At 40.6% G+C, this 17,701-nt stretch overlaps 3 protein-coding genes across 6 annotated transcripts; 1 reads left to right on the top strand and 2 right to left on the bottom strand.

Annotated features, from left to right (window-relative positions):
* The first annotated feature begins 102 nt into the window (after positions 1–102).
* Positions 103–16,035, top strand: LOC148903986 (uncharacterized). 3 transcript variants are annotated; one of them, XR_016116915.1, is made up of 10 exons: positions 429–474; positions 1,068–1,106; positions 1,173–1,481; positions 1,667–1,975; positions 2,132–2,446; positions 3,231–3,380; positions 3,535–3,608; positions 4,692–4,799; positions 15,862–15,912; positions 15,993–16,035. XR_016116915.1 is itself a non-coding variant. In XM_089012216.1 (8 exons), the coding sequence occupies exons 1-7, from the start codon at positions 444–446 to the stop codon at positions 3,576–3,578; spliced, it is 1,197 nt and encodes a 398-aa protein (XP_088868342.1). In that variant the 5' UTR covers positions 103–443; the 3' UTR covers positions 3,579–3,608; positions 4,692–6,848. The 3 variants fall into 3 exon arrangements, 1 of the variants encoding a protein (XP_088868342.1); XR_016116914.1 differs by lacking the exons at positions 15,862–15,912; positions 15,993–16,035 and adding an exon at positions 11,892–12,020; XM_089012216.1 differs by lacking the exons at positions 15,862–15,912; positions 15,993–16,035 and having other exon boundaries at positions 103–474; positions 4,692–6,848.
* On the bottom strand, positions 6,858–11,812 carry LOC148903987 (uncharacterized). Of its 2 annotated transcripts, none has more exons than XM_089012263.1 (6): positions 11,053–11,812; positions 10,865–10,966; positions 10,295–10,326; positions 10,169–10,194; positions 10,022–10,075; positions 6,858–8,551 (listed from the first exon to the last, which is right to left on the bottom strand). In XM_089012263.1, exons 1-6 carry the CDS (start codon positions 11,132–11,134, stop codon positions 8,338–8,340), a joined length of 510 nt encoding a protein of 169 aa, XP_088868389.1. In that variant the 5' UTR covers positions 11,135–11,812; the 3' UTR covers positions 6,858–8,337. The 2 variants fall into 2 exon arrangements, with proteins under 2 accessions (XP_088868389.1, XP_088868380.1); XM_089012254.1 differs by having other exon boundaries at positions 10,022–10,078; positions 11,053–11,806.
* On the bottom strand, positions 11,967–17,674 carry dnase1l1l (deoxyribonuclease I-like 1-like). Its single transcript, XM_089012241.1, has 9 exons — positions 16,816–17,674; positions 16,587–16,747; positions 16,426–16,514; positions 14,673–14,759; positions 14,459–14,580; positions 13,794–13,906; positions 12,699–12,856; positions 12,514–12,610; positions 11,967–12,102 (listed from the first exon to the last, which is right to left on the bottom strand). Exons 2-9 carry the CDS (start codon positions 16,737–16,739, stop codon positions 12,022–12,024), a joined length of 900 nt encoding a protein of 299 aa, XP_088868367.1. The 5' UTR covers positions 16,740–16,747; positions 16,816–17,674; the 3' UTR covers positions 11,967–12,021.
* Between the last annotated feature and the right edge of the window lie 27 nt (positions 17,675–17,701).

Raw genomic sequence — 17,701 nt, 5'->3', positions numbered from 1 at the left:
ACGTAATTAAAATCTGGCACACTACAAAAAGAGTTTGACAACCCTGGCATAAATCTTATGTTTGATTCTGAACTAAATAATGCTGACCCCTGGCGGCCTCTTAGAAAACAGTTAATCACACGGTCTGGATAGATAAACTCCACTCTTGACTCAACACGTTTCCGAAACAAACGTCATATTATTGTGACGAACTGGCCTCACCCATGATATTTTTGTACTCTACCTCGCTTTTAACAGACAAAATGTCTATCGTTAGGTTACACTTCAGTCGTTTCGCAAGAGCCGCTTGATTAAAGCTAGTTCAGCACTTGTTCGGCCGTTTAGCCTAATAAGCTAACGAAGCTAGCACGTCAATGTCACATGCTGCGCGTTTGTAGCTTCCTTCGATACACCACCGGCATCATTCCGACCCCGCTGTTTGATGGAAGGGTGAGGGGGAAACGATGCTAACATTCCTCTACATTCTACTAACTGGTAAGCGTTGGTTCCAAGTGGACTCTCGGGCTGGTTAATATACAGGTTGTTCGCGATACCGGCCTGTCTCCCATCGTTGGGGAATTTTACATGACACATGGTTATTGTATTGGTTTGGTGCTTAACACCAAAACTATCCTGTGTTGTTGTTTTTTAGAACCGCCTCCATTTATAGCGCACGCCTTTTTGTCTTAATTTTATTTACCGTAACTGTTGTGCCAGTTATATTTCGAATTCTTTTTTATCTCAGTTTAAAAACAGTTTTAAACTTGTTAGTTGGCGTTTTCCGTGGCCTTTTGAAACCCTAAAGCATTTGTTTGTAATTACAGCTGCGTTTGTAAAATCCTATCAAGGCTTGAGACCTCGTTTTGTAGCTTAAAATGAAGCACTTGTTTAAAACTTAATGTGGCCTCAAGCGCTACTTAGAAACCCTCAAAATCTTACTTGATTTGACTCCACTTTCTACCAAGAAGTAGAATTTATTGCCATTCTATTCATAATAGGTATGTTTTTCTTTTTAAGTCAGCAGATGAGTGATATAAGTTGAAATATGTGATATGTGATGGTAATTTATCGTCTCATTTCATCAAAAGGTTTCTTAGGTGTTCTACGGGACAGAGTCATTGCCATTGGTAAGTGCTCATCCACCATCCAGAGTATTACAATGTGGTCTTTCTAAATGTATTTCTTGCCTTTAGATAATGTCAGGCTTGTGGATGGGGAGAACAAATGTTCTGGCCGCGTCGAGATTCTCCGACATAACCACTGGGGGACAGTTTGTGACCACGGCTGGGACCTTCGTGAGGCTGATGTGGTGTGCCTGGAGCTGGCCTGTGGCTTGGCAGAGTCGGCCCTCCACGGGGCGGCTTTTGGTGCGGGCAGGGGAGAGATCTGGCTGCGGCATGTTCAGTGCACGGGACATGAGTCCAGTCTGACTCGCTGTGCCGTCGTCCTCCATAGCCACCCTCGCTGCACCCATGAGAATGATGCAGGGGTGAAATGCTCAGGTGGGACAATCTTGATATGGTGCTTTGTGCTAAGACATTGCACGCCTATATGGGTGTACATATGTTTGCATATCAAGTGCTTAAAAAATCGAAATGTTGCAAATAAAAAGACTAATTGAGTTGTGAAATGGAGGGTTCTTGACGGAAAGATAAGTTTTGTGATCACCTTCTGGTTTTCCACACAGGTACCCTTGTCATGCCTATCCTCTCACTTTTATCACCTCACACCGTGTTCTCTTCCGGGGAGGCGGTTCGGTTCAGCTGCAGTGTCCTACCGGGTCACCACGTCAGAGACTTTCACCTCTACAAACATGGCGTGACCACACCCGTTGTGACGCAGAAGGCGGAGATGAGTCAGTCACGGGTGGAAATGACTCTGCCTAACATTGAGGCTTTCCAACAAGGCAGCTATAGTTGTCGCTACAGGGTCAGCGGCAGCTCGCCTTCTCAGCTGCTCAGCTCTCCGCCAAGCAATTCTGTCAACATCACTGTGGGTAAGTCACTCACTTTCCATCCAACTGCCAGTCACATAGCACATTGTTTTTTTGGGTGCAGTTTAAGACCCTTGTTTTTTGATGACAATTTTTAACACTGCCAATGATATTACATTTTTATCCCCATACATAATGATGGCTGTGCGTTTTTCTCAGTGGAACTCCTGACCCCTCAGCACTGGTATAACACATCTTCTGAGGCCCCGGCTGGATCCGTCATTAAAGGCCACAGTTTTAACATCACATGCTTCACGCCGCAGCCGTACCCCGGAGGCTCCTTTCAGTTGCGACTCATCCGCCCCAATGGCACCATTCGCCAATCTCTGCCGGCCCTCAGCTCCTACGTCACTTTCACCTTTGCTGGTGCCCAGAGCTCAAATGAGGGTTACTACTACTGCCTGTATCGGGTCCAGCTGGGAGGACGCACCTTTGTCTCCAGAGAGAGCCAGGCCCTGCCCATCTCTATACGAGGTGACACTTTTTTTGGCTCCCTCAAAGTTTCTACCGAATGTAGAGGGACATATGTCTTCTTGTGCCGGTCCCAAGCCCGGATAAATACAAAGGGTTGTGTCAGGAAGGGCATCCGACGTAAAAGCTTGGCCAAAACAAACATGTAGATCAAACCTCTAAAGATGGAGGACACTGATTTGCTGTGGCGACCCCTTGAAGGGAAAAGCCGTAAGGAAAAGAAGAAGTAACTATATTTTACGTTTTAAGATTAGCGCTGAATATTCAGGAAGTCTTGTTTTTGAGTTGGTGACGATTCCTGACGTCACGTCACAGAAGGAACGCCCCTGACCAAGAAACCGACAATGCATTTTGTGGTACTTTGTTTGGCCTTTGGCCTAACAGGTCCTTTAAAAATAGATTATATAAACATATATTTGTTTCCAACAGGATGTTACTTATAAACAAAAAAGGAGTTTTAACATATTAAAAGTAGAGCAAAATGGCATTGTGTAATTTTTCTGGAATTAGCTCTCATGTCTCATCTTCCACCCTGCCCTTCCTGCTCCTCACCAATTAGCTGACAATGTCACCAAGCAGCTCTGTTTCTTTACAGTGAGGGGCTAAATAAAAAGTATAATAACATATAGATCATTTCACAATTTTAATGCTCTGGAGACAAACAGGTCTTTGGTCGAGTTCGTCTCATGGAAAGGGACTCTAAATCTCTGGTCTGATGCAATGATGTCAAATCAATAGAAAGGTGAATGAATGTCCTTCACTGATAAACACATTTTCCCATCTTCAGACCCCGATCCAGTTCTGAGTCCAGTCATGATCAGCTGGCTTGTGTCTGGCCTGACATTTGTCGTTGCTGTCATCATTATTATCGTTGCGGCCAAAATGCTGTGCAACAAGGAGAGGAAACCTTCTGAACTGGAGCGAGAGACCAGATCTTGTAAGTTAGTGGATCTCAAAACGTTTTACGTGTACCACCCCCCAAAAAAATCTCTCCCCAAATACCCAAGAATAGCCATGTGATTTTTTTTTTGCTTGTTGGTTTGTGTTTTTTGAATGAAAGAAAGTCTAACAACTTATACTTCCATCTATAGGTGTGGAAAACACTTATGTTGCCTTATCGATTAACAAGCTCTGATGTTTTATGCAGCTAAGCAAATGGCTCAAGGTATGTGCATGTTGTTTCTGTCTTGGCAACATTTTAATATCATTGTGACATAACTGAAAAAATATATATACCTGATAATTAGTGTGAAGTTCCACTGAACTAATACAAGAAAATCCATACATTTGATTTAATCTCATTTTAAAGGACAACAGACATCACTTTTTTGTTTCCTAACTGACATCAGAAAAACGTATTATAGCATCTAAAATACCCAAAACACGCAGTATGATATTTTTATTCAAATGCAAAACACCAGTAAAAATTACTTAAAGTGCCCAAAATCTGCAAAAAATTGAGCTGCGAATTGGGCATTTTCAGAAAGTCCCGCCCCCAGTTCGTGACGTCACGCCAAGATGTCTTGTATTGCTCGAGAATCAAAACAATGCTTTCAGATTCGGACAATATGCTTTTTTGTTACACATCCAGTTGTGAATATGATTCAAATAGTTCTGAAGAGGAAAGCATATGTGTTTGCAATCGATTAAAGAATTTATTCAGTGCCATTTTGAGGGAACATTGGGAGGGAAGTGTATCACCAAAAAAGAGGAATTAATCAGCCCTTTCCACAGGCTGATAAATTCCTTATATGGAGCTTGGTCGCCCTCTTCTGGCTCTTTTTGGTGCAACACAATGTTTTTAGACCAAACAAGTACACCAAAATGCATTGACGTAATGGAAGGACTGCTACAATGTGTATTTTTTTCGGTCAGGGGCGTTCCTTCAGTGACGTAACGTGAGGACTCGTCACCAACTCAAAAACAAGATTTCCGGAATATTCTGCGCGAGTCTTAAAACATAAAATATAGCTATATGCGGTGGAATCTTTGTAAAATACGCTCAGTAAAAGTCATTTGAAGACATTTTACAAATTATGTACACAACTTATCCGGAGACGTTGGTTGTCCTTTAAGATTTTAGTCTAACAATGTCATTTTATTAAGCACCAGTCCATGTGTCAGATTCATACAAACAAAAATGTTCTGAATATGTCTTTCATTGTATTGATTAGTTAGTATTTTGCTGTTGATCACTTGGCATGCATGCGATTAAAATGAAGCATGCGTGTCTGCTTTACCACTCCAGGAAGCGGACTGTGAAAGGGTCACGGCTGTGTCCACGGTGCATTCGCGAGACGCCACAAAACCAGTTGCTTTAGTCAAAGATCCCTGCTACACCACTTCACAATGCACGGTACAAAGTTTCCACTGTGTTTTAGATGTCCTATTTTGTGTACCTTTCTGTTTCTCCGCTGTGTCTACGAGTATGTTCAACCACTTTGGCCTTGATCTTTAACATACAGTATATGATGGGAAATATGAATGGATATGCTTAACCTTTATACAAATACTTAGTACTTAGACTGTATGATATGACTTTCCTCTTTACCCATCAATTGTGAACTGACACAACCAAGCAATTATTTTGCAGGTTGACTATTCAAATCGTTGTTTTTTGTTGATATATTTTTTAAGTGTCCTTGAGCAGGCAAATTTAAAAATTGCCCCACCGTGAGCTCAAAGTTGAGTGAATTTATATATTTATTGTAGTTTAATAAAACATTTTGTTTGCATGGCAACAGCCCACTCCATCCCTCAACATTAAAAACGTTACCACACAGCACTTTCCAACATCTTAAAGGACAACCGACATCACTTTTTTGTTTCCTAACTGACCTCAGAAAAACATTTTATGGCATCTAAAATACACAAAACATGCAGTATGATATTTTTAGTCAAATGCAAAACACCAATAAAAATGACTTAAAGTGTCCAAAATCTTCATAAAAATGAACCCGGAAGTGGCCAGTTTCAGAAGGTCCCGCCCCCTTGTTCGTGGTGAGATGTCTTGCCTTTCTCGAGAATCAAAACAATGGCTTCAGATTCGGAGAATATGCTTTCTTGTTCCTCATCCAGTAATGAATATGATTCAAATAGTTCTGAAGAGGAAAGCATAAATGTTTGCAATCGATTAAAGAGGTTCTTCCGGGTCACTTTGAGGCATCAGGACGGATGTGTAGCGTCCCAGAAAATGCAGAAGATGGCGCCCGAGCTCCGTTGGAAATGGGCTGATTTGTCTGCTGGGAATTTGTGTCAGCGAATATCAAATAGTTGTCTTGGTGGAACACACAACGATTCACCATCGCGTTATTTATGTGTTTTCCTTCAAATTTCGCCATCAACACGGATCAACAGACCAAAGTACTGCAAAATGCATTGTGTGTCGTTTTCTCGGTCAAGGGCGTTCCAAATGTGACGTCACGTGGGAATCGTCATCAACTCGAAAACAAGACTTCCTGAATATTCAGCGCGAGTCTTAAAATATAAAATATAGCTATCTGCCGTGGAATCTTTGTAAAATACGCTCATTAGAAGTCATTTGAAGTGATTTTACAGATTATGGACACAACTTGTCCGGAGGCGTTGGTTGTCCTTTAAATTAATTCAGAGTCAGAGCAACATTTTTACAGTTTTACGAATTAAATGACCTCTCAACAGTTTCACTCAAAACCCAGATAGCAAAAAAATAAACATCACTACGATACAAGAAGGTTCTGGTTGACCGAATGCTACCTTGACAAGTCACAGCCAACTGTCCAAACAAATTAAGTTTCCTATTTAGTGTGTTCGAATGTTTTAACTATGGGAGGAGGAAAGTTCTGTCATTTACATACAAACTTGGCAAATATGTCAGTGAAATAGCAAACAGGGTTTCATGTAACTTTTTTTAGACTTACTGGACAGTTTGGTTTTCAACTTGCTCCCTTTATACTGTATTCATCCTTGTGCATTACACCGTGCACCTGAGATGACTGAAGTAGAGCCATTGCGTTCAAAGTCGGTGTTTACGCTCAATTCTGTATTAACGCACATGTATTTACAGCTGTTTCTTGCTAAAGGAGCAAAACGTGACTAACTTATTTTTTATAATGAAATATTTGTACTAAGGTAGAACTCCTTATTTATTGTATACGTTGTTCTCCAACGTCATGGCTTATGTAACTTTGGAGTTACGGCTTCTCTCGGAGGGCCAGTGAAAAAAATTGCATTCATTCTTAGCCATGCGAATTTGACATTTCAGTACAGATTTCAGAAAGAATTATGATAGTTGACACACATAATTTGCTTCTGCGGGCCATGTAAAATGACGCAAAAGCGTTATTTATCATACACGACAATTTGATGTAGTAAAGTCTCGTTATATCGATATTCTTAGGAGTCGGAAAAAAATTCTGATATAATCGATATAATCCGATCCTGCGCCAAACTGTATTAAAAGTGGGCAATAAATGGGGGATCTTTGATATGGCATGTAATTTTCTCCTTGCGTTCATGGATTGCGTATCTAGCATGCTTTTGTACTGTAGTGAAGTGAAAAATAAATGTATGCATTAAATAAAAACGTCATTTATTATTTTCATAACGCACTCTTGCAATCGTCACTCTGAGCAGCACTCGAGAGACACACGAGAGAAACCACGAACGGCAGCATGTACATACTGTATGAAAAACAGTGATGATTGCAAGCGATAGATATCTGAATACGTACAACACAATTAAATACATGTATGGAAAACAAAAACTGCAACATTTACATTACCTACGTTGCTAAAGTATTCTGCGGCACGTCGAACTCTTTTTCAATGGAGGATTTGCTTCTTGTAGGATTCCCCTCCACAGCCACTATTGCCTTGACCTTCGTTCCGATATCACAATTCCTACGTTTCCTCATGGTTGAAATTGGTGTTGAACAACTGTATACTGTATAAGAAGACTACAGTATGTTTCAGATGCTATTGCAGCTCTGATACACAGTGCAAGACACGAAAGCTGGTCATGTGACCAACGGCGTTACCGATACAGATTTCGCTCATGCTAACTGTATTGAAATCCTTAAGCAAATGTCGATTCAGCCTAAGCTGCTTTCGTATCGATATACGCAGACCAAAATGGCTGGCAGGAGATGAAAACGACACCGTAGTAACCGGATTATCGTAATAACCAGGTACCGTACTGACCGGAACTAATTATACATACAAGACTAGAAATTTGCTGGGAAATGAAAATAGTATCGTAATAAGCAGTACTATCAATATATCCGATATAACGAGACTTTACTGTATTTACATACGGATTCTGCGCAGAAAGGTTCATGCAAATTGACACATTTGCTTTTGCAGGCCATAAAATGACAAGGTGGGCTGGATCTCCCTCGAGTTTGACACTAGGAATGTAGAGAATGATTTTGTATTTTGAATCGGACACACCTTTGCATTGTATGTCATTTATTCAAATTGCTGCGTTTCAAACATGTAAATGTCAGTTGATTAAATGTGATTGTCAACTGATTCCGCCACATTTTCCTAACAGCTTGGGCTTTTTTTTTTGCAACTTTATTCTTTTGGCATCAGTTAAAACCTTGTGATCAGTATAGTACAAAAATAATCAAGCTAAGAACATTTGTATCTCGAGTGCAGATATCCGTCGGCGTGGACTTGGATCAAAACAACATGCAACTTGTTTGTTTCAAAACCACTTGAGGCACATTCGCTCAGCTCATCTGTTCCAACGCAACTGGGAGTATATGGACCACTCTTAACTTCAATGAACAGTAACCCTGGCGTCTTTAGTCAGAAGATTCTAGAAGGGCATTGGAGAAAATAAAACCTGTGATAAAATGTCATTTTATGTAAAACGGCCCTTGAAACTGGGTATTTTTTCCCCCCCCTAAATCATTCTAGTTTCCTGGTGTAGTCGTTTGACTCCATGTTGGAGAAGACGAGATAGAAGTAGACTGCTATGATAAGGAAGAAGACCAACTGAACCCAGACTGGGATGAAGTGGGACGACTGGGTTTCTTTGGGAACATCTTGATGAGAATTCTTGGGTGTTGCTCTCAACCTGGCGCTCTGGTACGGGGGTGATGCCGTGTCATACAGGTAGCGTCTGAAAACCAACGGCAAGTTTATTAGATTAGATGAGCCTTTATTTGTCTTACAATGGACACATTTACATTTCATTGGATTGGATTGGATTTGCCTTTATTAGTCTCGCAGTGGAGAAATTTACATTTCACAGCAGCAAAGTTATATCAGTAAAAACAAGACAGGAAATGTAAAGGCTGCCACTCTCGCGACGCCGTATTGAAGTCAAAAGAACAAAATAACAACACAAACACACAGTCATTCAATCCTAGGCACTTGCTGCACCTTCTTTGTTGTATGAAGCAATTGGATTGGGTTTGCCTTTTTTAGTCTCGCACTGGAGAAATATACATTTCACAGCAGCAAAGTGATGAAAGGAATGAAAGTAGAAAAACAAAATAGATGAGCTGCTGGAAAGGCAGCCACTCTCGCGGCGCCGTCTTGAAGTCAAAAGAACAAATAATATGACAACACAAAGACAATATGACAAAACAAGGACACAGAGAGTCATTCATTCTTAAGCACTTTCTGTACCCTCTTTGTTACATGAAGCAGTTATAGATGAAAAAGCAGAGGATCAAAGCGTCCTTTTGACCAGTGAATCAGGCATGTAATGGTGGAATGTGCATGTCTGCTACAAGCTAAATGTTGAAAGCAAACACGAAGCTGTAGATTCCATTGACAAAAAGAGACCATCTCACATTTCCTGTCCTATGTAAATCCGCTTAAATTCCAAGCCGCGACAGTTCCACATCGGCGCTCTGCGCTGACGCTCCTTTCTTCTCATCGCGGGCTCCTCAAGCCACGCATCCATCCAGCCGTAGATTGTGCAACAGCACCGACCTTTCCGCTGAACAAAGTGGGGCTGTGAAAATGCTGCCCATTACAGGCGCAAAAAAAAGCAGAATCGCTCCAGAGCAGTCCAGCAATGACAGTCAAATGGCAACGACATTCCTCCCAATCAAAAACAGTGCTGGCAAATTGGTGTTGCCGAGTAGGTGCAACCGCTCAGCAGTCTCCTTGATGAATGTCGGGGCCAAAAATGCTGAAAAACAATCTGCATCCACACGACGCTCAACAACACAAAGTAACAAAATACAAAAATAACACAAAAACAACAAGAAAAAGCAAGGCTCGTGAGAGCACTTGCCGGTAGCTGCCTACTCGGGCGCCATCTTGGACTTGGTGGCCTCTTACTACATAAGATCGTTATTTTGACTATATTTTGAGTCCGGGTATATAATTACTAATGAGTTTTGTGTTAGGTCTTAAATTTATAGCACACTTGCCAGTAACTTAGAAGAACTCAAAAAGTCAATAGGATGTGTCTGAGCAAAACCTGGCTTAATAATACCCGATATGACACTTAATTGGCCATAATGGGGTCTTGATCAATTTATATCATGCAAGACCGAAATGCACCACATGATTATTACTAGCTTGATTACAATAGGACAAATATTACTGATAATTTTCAGATAAAAATACTCACCCGTGTTGAACTTCGGTTTCGGTCCATGCTGGTTTTGCACTCATGTAACGCCAACTACTGGAGCCAGACAGTGCACACAATATTTGATATTAAGTACATTTTAATATTTGGGCTTGAATGCTTCAGATAACATGGCATATAACTTACCTGTCCTCTGGAAAATTACTCCTGGCCTAAAAAAAGAACAAACAATGATAGTGACCAATAAAAAGAAAGCTGGCACCCCCAATTAGTCAAATATTCTCCAGATATATAAAACGTAGTGTGACTTACAGGTGTACTGTAAACATATGTTACTTCTTCCTCTGAAAAAGAACAAAAAAAATAGAATTTTAGGGGGTCGAATTTTCTCATTCCAATACCCAAGTCGATAGAAATTCTATTAAATATAATTTTGTGCAATCCACAAAAAAAAAACAATTCAAAAAGAAACAATAATCCTGACAAATCAAGTCATGCAAATGGCCCAGTGGTGTTGTGCAGCTTCGAATTAAACAAAGCAGGGTGTTCATCAAAATTGTGCCAACCCGAATTTGCCCATTAGCTGCTGAACTGGATTACTGTGCGGTTGAACAAAAGTGCTCCTCTCAACTCAACTCTGTGTTAGGCTGCTCCATAATTACGACATACATGGGTAAATGTATTTTTGTTAATAGTTAAAATGTGGACTTGGAGATTTTTGTGTGCCGTTTCGTGAAACACGACTGACGACGGCTTTGTTGCTTTAGGGATATGTAGTTTTCTTGGCAGTGGGGCAATCACATTTAGACTATCCTTGCTTTTTAAAACGGAATGCACTATATAAATCAAAAGTAAAATCTGCATATTCAAACATCACTTCACCTTCTTCTCTGTAGTACGTTTTGTCCCCTTTTGTCGGGGGAGCTCTTTTCTCTTTGGCCATTGCTTCTCTAATTTTTTTCTCGTAGAGACTTCGGGTGGAGCCTTGAGTACAAGAGAAATATAATGTGAACGATGACAAGAACTGAGAGAAAACTAACCGCGTATATAGAGAGAACAAGACAGCTCACCAACGATAGGACCGTGTTTTATTCCATATTCATCAAGCAGGTCGCTGATCTCCTCCGCAGACTTTGCGCTCAAACTATACATGATGCGTCCTAAAATTAGTGTGCGTGTCGTTAATATCAGACTGGCTCGGTTGCTTAAAATAAATACAAGTCCTGGGAACTTGGTGCGCTCGTTTTACTTTGCCGTTTGTCGTCCGATTACTTTTCGTGTGTACTTTGTTCGCAGTGATTAAGAAACAATCCGCGTTTATATATTTTTATTTTCTTCCAGAGTGCTCGTTTTTTAGCGTCGTACAAATGGGAGTGAACGTTCCTTCTCTACCGCCCAAGTTTTTGTCCTGACGTAAAAACAATCGCACCTCAGGAGTGTTTACTTCCGCGTCTCCTCGCAGCGTTTTTTTGTGTTCTTCTGTAAATGCAGCGCCCCCAAGTGGCTCCTGCTGGTACGCATCTAAGTGATTGTGCTCTTGGATAAGCAACGTAACTTCAGGGATCGGCAATTTAAAGGTCATACATTATCGTCATCATATTTTATATATTTGTATGTTTGTTTGTTTGTTTGTTGGTCTAAATATGCACAAAAGGGGTGTTTTGATACCCGTTTAGTGCTTATTCATGACAACAGCCACACATATAAATGTAGCAGCAATCCATGTTTGATTGGCAGCAGAGGAGCATGAGTCATTAAGCAATCATGTACATTTAATGTAACTGTTGTAATTTCACACACAAAATTGTGTTTTAGTTTTATTAAATGTCGTGTTGTCAAATAAGGCACATGAGTCCAGCTGTTGCGTTGACGTGGGTAACTTATTTTTCTTCCAATGCCATCCGTTTAGCCCAGTCACTCTCTCATCTGGTGTTGGACGCCCCCCCTGCTGACGCCATCGCCCCGCGCCATTGCTCGTGTCAACGATTACACCACATTAAATCGCCAAAAAATGCAGCTCATCCCAAGTAGCTCTTGGTCTACAGCTCACTCCGCAGGAGGTAATGGTGGTTTGGCTTTAGGTCCACCTCAACGGGAAAATGGTCACTCACCGCTAGGGCCTGAACGAGCCATTGAAACATGTAATTCAAACGATGCCTCTCAAAACATTACATCCAAAGTTAATTGATAGTTATTCGAAATGAACAAAATGAAACTCATAAAGATTTATTTGAAATACAAACCGTGCAGCTCATTCAATTTGTATTTCAAAAATTGTGACTCACAATTTTTTTTCACAATTTTCCCCTATTCACCTTGGACATGATTTTCAACACAGAACCAGTATCACCCCCCCATCCCTTGTCCACAAAAACATTTCACATGAATAACACATTTGAAAAAACACTAATTATGTTGAACATATGTCAGATTATTCTATATTTTAATCTCATTGTTTTAATTCAGCAACTCCCCTTTCACACACAATTTCTCCAGAAATGTCTCATGTTTATGTTCTCAAACATGTTTACCTCTTCCTCTGTCAGATTGAAAATCTCTTTAAAGTTGAATGGCTGAGCAGAACCGGGCACTATGGTAGAAAAAAATTCACGTCCATGGACGATGATCCTGAATGGGGGATTAAAATATTAGAAATTCATGCACAGGAAGATTAGAAGTGAGATTTAAACCCGGAAGCTGTCCGACTAATTCCGACCTGTCATATGCACAATGCGTCTTCTCCCGTACGGTCGTATCCTGCTCATCTCTGATCAGCCAGCGAAATTTTGGGTTGCTTCTCAGACGAACAGCTCGCCAGCCCTTGATGGTGACGTAGCCGCAAGCGGCGTTCAGGTCTCCCAAGATCATTACATTCTGGCCCCATGGAAAGTTTAAAACAAGTCATATTTCATTAGTGGCGGACCGTCAAGGCCTTCAAAGCCTTCTCTGCTGGCCTAAATCACAGACTGATATTACAGTAAAGTCTCGTTATATCGATATTCAAGGGAGTCCGAAAAAATATCGATATAACCGGGACTATCAATATATCCGACCCTGTTTGCATGTAATTTTCTCCGTGCGTGCATAGAAATAGTATCGATATAACAGGGACTATCGATATATCCGATATCGATATAACGAGACTTTACTGTAATTATATTTTGTCCAAAAATTCTTATTAAACAATTTCAAATTGTCTTATTTTATATGTCATTTCGTATTTCGTATGTCTTATGTCGTGTTTCAGCATTTAACCAATCAAATTTCAGTCATCATTTGTTTACCAGGGTCAGAAATCTAACTGGACGCCTTCACAATCAGTTCTGCAGGCCTCGGAGCATCAAATGTGTCAATCAAACTAATTATATTTCGAGTTGGCAACCCAAAAGAGGTACCAACGCCTTCGTGAAGGTGCTGGTCAACGTCATAGTTTTAAAGTAAAACTGCTCTGATCACAAGCCGCTAGTGACAAGAGCATACTGGCCTGAGCTAGCACACTTTATCAGTCGCGAGCGGCATAGGCAAATATGTTGTGTTGATTTCAGAGCAGTGAATTTGTTTGTAGATTTACTGTTAAAGACATTTTCAAGATGGACTTTTCAAGAAAAAATGGACATCATTTAAAAAAGTCGGTCAGTTATTTCCTGGCAAATAGTACCCTGTAGTGGACACCACCTTTTTATCAGTTTGGATTGATTCAGACATAGCACCACTGAAGGCCTTGCGATGAAATCCACGACCCGCCACTGTATTTCATCATCAAGCATGTGGGGTATTATATAGATTTAGGAATTAAATTAAAAAAACACACCTCTGTTCTCCACTTCCTGGTAATCTCTGTGAACACAATGTACAGCTCATCCATCTCCTTCATGGCACGTTTGGGACTGGTGTGCTGTCCAATGAGAACAAGATCCTTCATGACTAAAACAGAAAGCACATTTACGGTTTTATAAATACATTAAAAAACAATAAAAGTAAACAAAAAAAAACGTTATTTTCTGAGAAACATTTCAGGTGTTATCGGTGAAAAGGTTTCTTCAGCCATCATATGTACTTCTTTGAAGGTGTCGGACGTTTCGCTTCTTATCCAAGAAGCTTCGTCAGCAAACAAGTCTTACTGGTAGTTTCGGCCCTATATATATATCCCTACTGTCCAGACGTGGCGGTGCCGAACTCTGCTATGTTTGGTCCCTGCTCTCAGGTTGAGGGGAGCAGAGGACTAATCCTTGGGGCTCCACTGATAAATTCGATTGCCCAATTTGCCCTGGTATCACCTCATCAGCATAACTAAGCCTATGTGGCCTAAGCTTTGAGCTTACACAGCATATTTCAGGTGTTAGTTAATTGTGTTCCTGAAGTTAAAATGATTAATCACCTCCCAAAAAAAACAAACAAAAAGAGCAACAACAACAAAAAACTAGAACACTAACAATATGCACCGTAGTGTCTGGTAATGTCGTGTCTTGATCTTACGAGTGGTGGGGGAGTGAAAGCGAACAATGAACGGCTCCCTGGAGAAGACATCTGTGTCATTGGTGCCCTCCGCCTTGAGCTTAGGATACTGATACTGCTCCTTCACCTTAAGCACATTGTTTCTGTGGAATTGATGAAAGGTCAAAAGGTGACATGAAGCGGATCTTATCCTGACATTTTGTTAAGAAAGCTGTCCACTGGGTTTTTTTTTTACCTGTAAATGTAGACGTACTGTTCCTTGTAGTGTTTCTTTCCCAGTCTCTCACTTTCTACGTAGGAATATGAGTTAGATTTGTCAAACCTGCGGAAAATATCAGCAGTTTGTGATGCGGCACGAATGTAAAGCTATCAAGGAGGAACTACAAATTCAACTTTCTCAAAAGCTGATGAAATTTGATGCACCTTCTGTATGGTTCCATATTCTAATTTATTCTAGTATTTTAAATATTCTGTAAAGTGCTTGTTTATAGCTGCTGCAGTGGTGAAAGCTCCCTATAAATAAAGCTGTATTGTATTGTATTCGCTTCAGAATACCTCCATCTAGTGGGCTCATACTGCAACCGCAGCTTCTATTCTATGCGCTTTATAAGGCAGTGTGCCAGATACATGAGAACGGTTATACAGTGGGACCTCGGTTTACGAACACCTTGCCTTACGAACTTTTCAGTTTACGAACGTTAAATTTATGAAAATTAAACCTTAGCATACGCACTACTTTTCGAGATACACACGTAGTGCCGCCCCACCACGGCTGGCAGAGTAATCTTGGGCGGCAGAACACCAAAGCACACGACCGAACAGCGCCCCAGCCGGCCTACCTTTCCACACCCCCTTTCTCTGAGTGCATACGTCGATCATCTTCAAGGATTTATAACAGATACTTTTGCTGTTATGGGACCGAAAAACACCCCACCACAGGCTCGTGTTCAGCCGAAGAAGACACAAAACAAAATTACAGTCGAGGAGAAAGAGAATATTGAGAAACACGAACGAGGTGTGCATTTGTCTGATTTAACAGCCCAGTAGCAATATGCTAAGTTCACTTTTGCTACCATCCTTCGCAAGAAAGAAGCCATTAAAGGCGCGTGTGTTGCTAAAGGTGTTTCCGTGCTATCAAAGCAACAGTCTCGGGCAATAGAAGATGTTGAAAAACATCTGTTAATTTGAATTAACGAAAAGCAGCTAGCCGGCGACAGCGTGAATAAAGCAATTATATCCGAGGAAGCACGGCTAATTCACTCTGATATCGTCATGCGACAACCTGGAAGTTTGCCATTTATTGATACAAGGGATCATTCCTCGAAATGGTGAAAGAAGAAGGCTACGTTCCTCAGCAAGTATTTAATGCAGATGAGACCGGCCTTTTTTGGAAAAAGATGCCTAACCGGACTTTCATAACACAGGAAGAGAAGTCTGAACCCCATTCCATCAAGCCATCAACGACCATCACAAAGGTAAATAATACGACTTTATTATACCGTACAGTTTATTTCTTTAATTATAGTCCTTATGGAATGTGCCTCCTTCCAAACAGCAATTCCCTCCGACCTGCCACCCCATTCCATCAAGCCATCAGTGACCATCACAAAGGTAAATAAAATGACTTTATTATATAGTACAGTTTATTTCTTTAATTATAGTCCTTTATTATACAGTGCACTGTATTTCTTTCATTACAATACAATAGCACATTTATTATACATAGAAAACGGTATATTGTTTACAGTTTTAAGGCTTATTTAGTTGAAAATTATATTTTATAGAGACCTGGGAACGGATTATTCTCATTTTAATGGTTTCCTATGGGAAATCAATTTTTGGGATACACACTTTTCACCTTACACACTCTGTCTGGGAACCAATTAAGTACGTAAGACAAGGTCCCACTGTAAAATGGCCCTTTCATTAAGCTGCGCCTTATACTTCAAAGCGCCTTTTAGAGCAGATAATACGGTCATTTGTCAAACCTGTTAAGATCTTTCAACAAGGTTTGTATTGCTCGTCCCTTCGAGTCGCGGACCTCCTGAATGAGACACAGGTCGCATCGGGAAAGAATCTTGGGGAGAAAATAGTCAAGACAAAAATCATCTGTAAAATTCCGTGACCTTGTTACTCAGGTAACATGTACCTTCAGTAGAATCTCCATCACTTTCTTGTTGTTTGCCTTGGATTCTCCAAAGCTCTGCACATTAAAAGCGCAGATCTTCACGGAAAACGCTGAGTTTAACACACACATCCCCACCGCGCAAAGCAATCCCACAGTCTTCATCACGTGGACCATTATTGCCGCTGTTAAATGGAAAGAAAACTTAGCATGATCCTCTCCCCGCAAGGCCGGCACATCATCATCCTCTTACCTGCACTTTACGCACACGCGTGAGCAACCTCCAGCACGGGTGGGATCCGTGTGTTGCGTGACACGGAATGTCCAGGTAAACTACATGTTTGTGTGTTGGATGTGCTGCGTCAGTGCCAAATGATAATAGAGCTTTATCTGGAACTGCCAAAAGCCCCTCCGTGAAATCAACAATGTCCACATGACCACAAACACAATTCACCTTTGAGTATGTTGTCTCTTTTTAAAAACAAAAAACTGGGTTGAGCGCAAAGAAATTCTGTTGCTGTCCACGCAATTTAACTCATTCACTGCCAGGCGGTGTGCAAAAATGTGTCCGTTCTAGTGCCAGGGCTTTTGTCATTTTCACTCAAATTGCAGGACGCACAGAATATTGAGTTTTAGGACTACATAAACATTCAATGAAGCGTAAGAAATCTGAGACTCTCTACTTTCATCAGAAAAAAGTGAATTCCTAAGTTATATGGGTCTGGGGTAATATGAGGTGGAATGGGGGGTGGCTGTAGAAAAGGGAAAATACTGCCCCCCCGTGGAAGGAAAAAAAAACATTACCAGAGGTCATACCAGCTCTTTATTGGCCAAGCAAGTAAAAAGAAAACCCAAACAGATTTGGGAATGGCGCTGCACGTCATATTTTCAATTCCTGAATGAATTTGGGAATGGCAGTGAATGAGTTAAATGTTGAGAAATAAAAATAAAACAAAAGTAAAAAAAATATATATACACAAATTTTTTCAAATGAATAATAACTATTGCTCATATATACATTTCTGCTATGTGTGGGCTACATGGGGCCCACTGTCGTGGAGACAACAAAAATCTATTGGAAAAAGCTCATTACAACTATGACATTTTCATTGTAAAAAAAAAAAAAATATATATATATA

Source organism: Hippocampus bargibanti, linkage group LG01 (assembly GCF_051943395.1).
Source record: "Hippocampus bargibanti isolate YZ-2025 linkage group LG01, ASM5194339v1, whole genome shotgun sequence".
Lineage (NCBI taxonomy): Eukaryota > Metazoa > Chordata > Actinopteri > Syngnathiformes > Syngnathidae > Hippocampus > Hippocampus bargibanti.
This window is presented reverse-complemented; position numbering and strand designations above follow the sequence as displayed.

Bases quoted from the DNA above. Each gene is read 5' to 3' on its own strand.
- LOC148903986 (XM_089012216.1), top strand. From the start codon at position 444: ATGCTAACATTCCTCTACATTCTACTAACTG. The intron at 1,107-1,172 runs GTAAGTGCTCAT...TCTTGCCTTTAG, and splicing joins GGACAGAGTCATTGCCATTG to ATAATGTCAGGCTTGTGGAT. The intron at 1,482-1,666 runs GTGGGACAATCT...TTTTCCACACAG, and splicing joins TGCAGGGGTGAAATGCTCAG to GTACCCTTGTCATGCCTATC.
- LOC148903987 (XM_089012254.1), bottom strand. From the start codon at position 11,134: ATGTATAGTTTGAGCGCAAAGTCTGCGGAGGAGATCAGCGACCTGCTT. The intron at 10,967-11,052 runs GTGAGCTGTCTT...CTTGTACTCAAG, and splicing joins AAAACACGGTCCTATCGTTG to GCTCCACCCGAAGTCTCTAC. The intron at 10,079-10,168 runs GTAAGTTATATG...GTCTGGCTCCAG, and splicing joins AGTAATTTTCCAGAGGACAG to TAGTTGGCGTTACATGAGTG.
- dnase1l1l (XM_089012241.1), bottom strand. From the start codon at position 16,739: ATGGTCCACGTGATGAAGACTGTGGGATTGCTTTGCGCGGTGGGGATG. The intron at 14,760-16,425 runs GTTTGACAAATG...TATTTTCCGCAG, and splicing joins TTGTTGAAAGATCTTAACAG to GTTTGACAAATCTAACTCAT. The intron at 12,857-13,793 runs GTGTGTTTTTTT...CCATGGGGCCAG, and splicing joins CCAGGAAGTGGAGAACAGAG to AATGTAATGATCTTGGGAGA.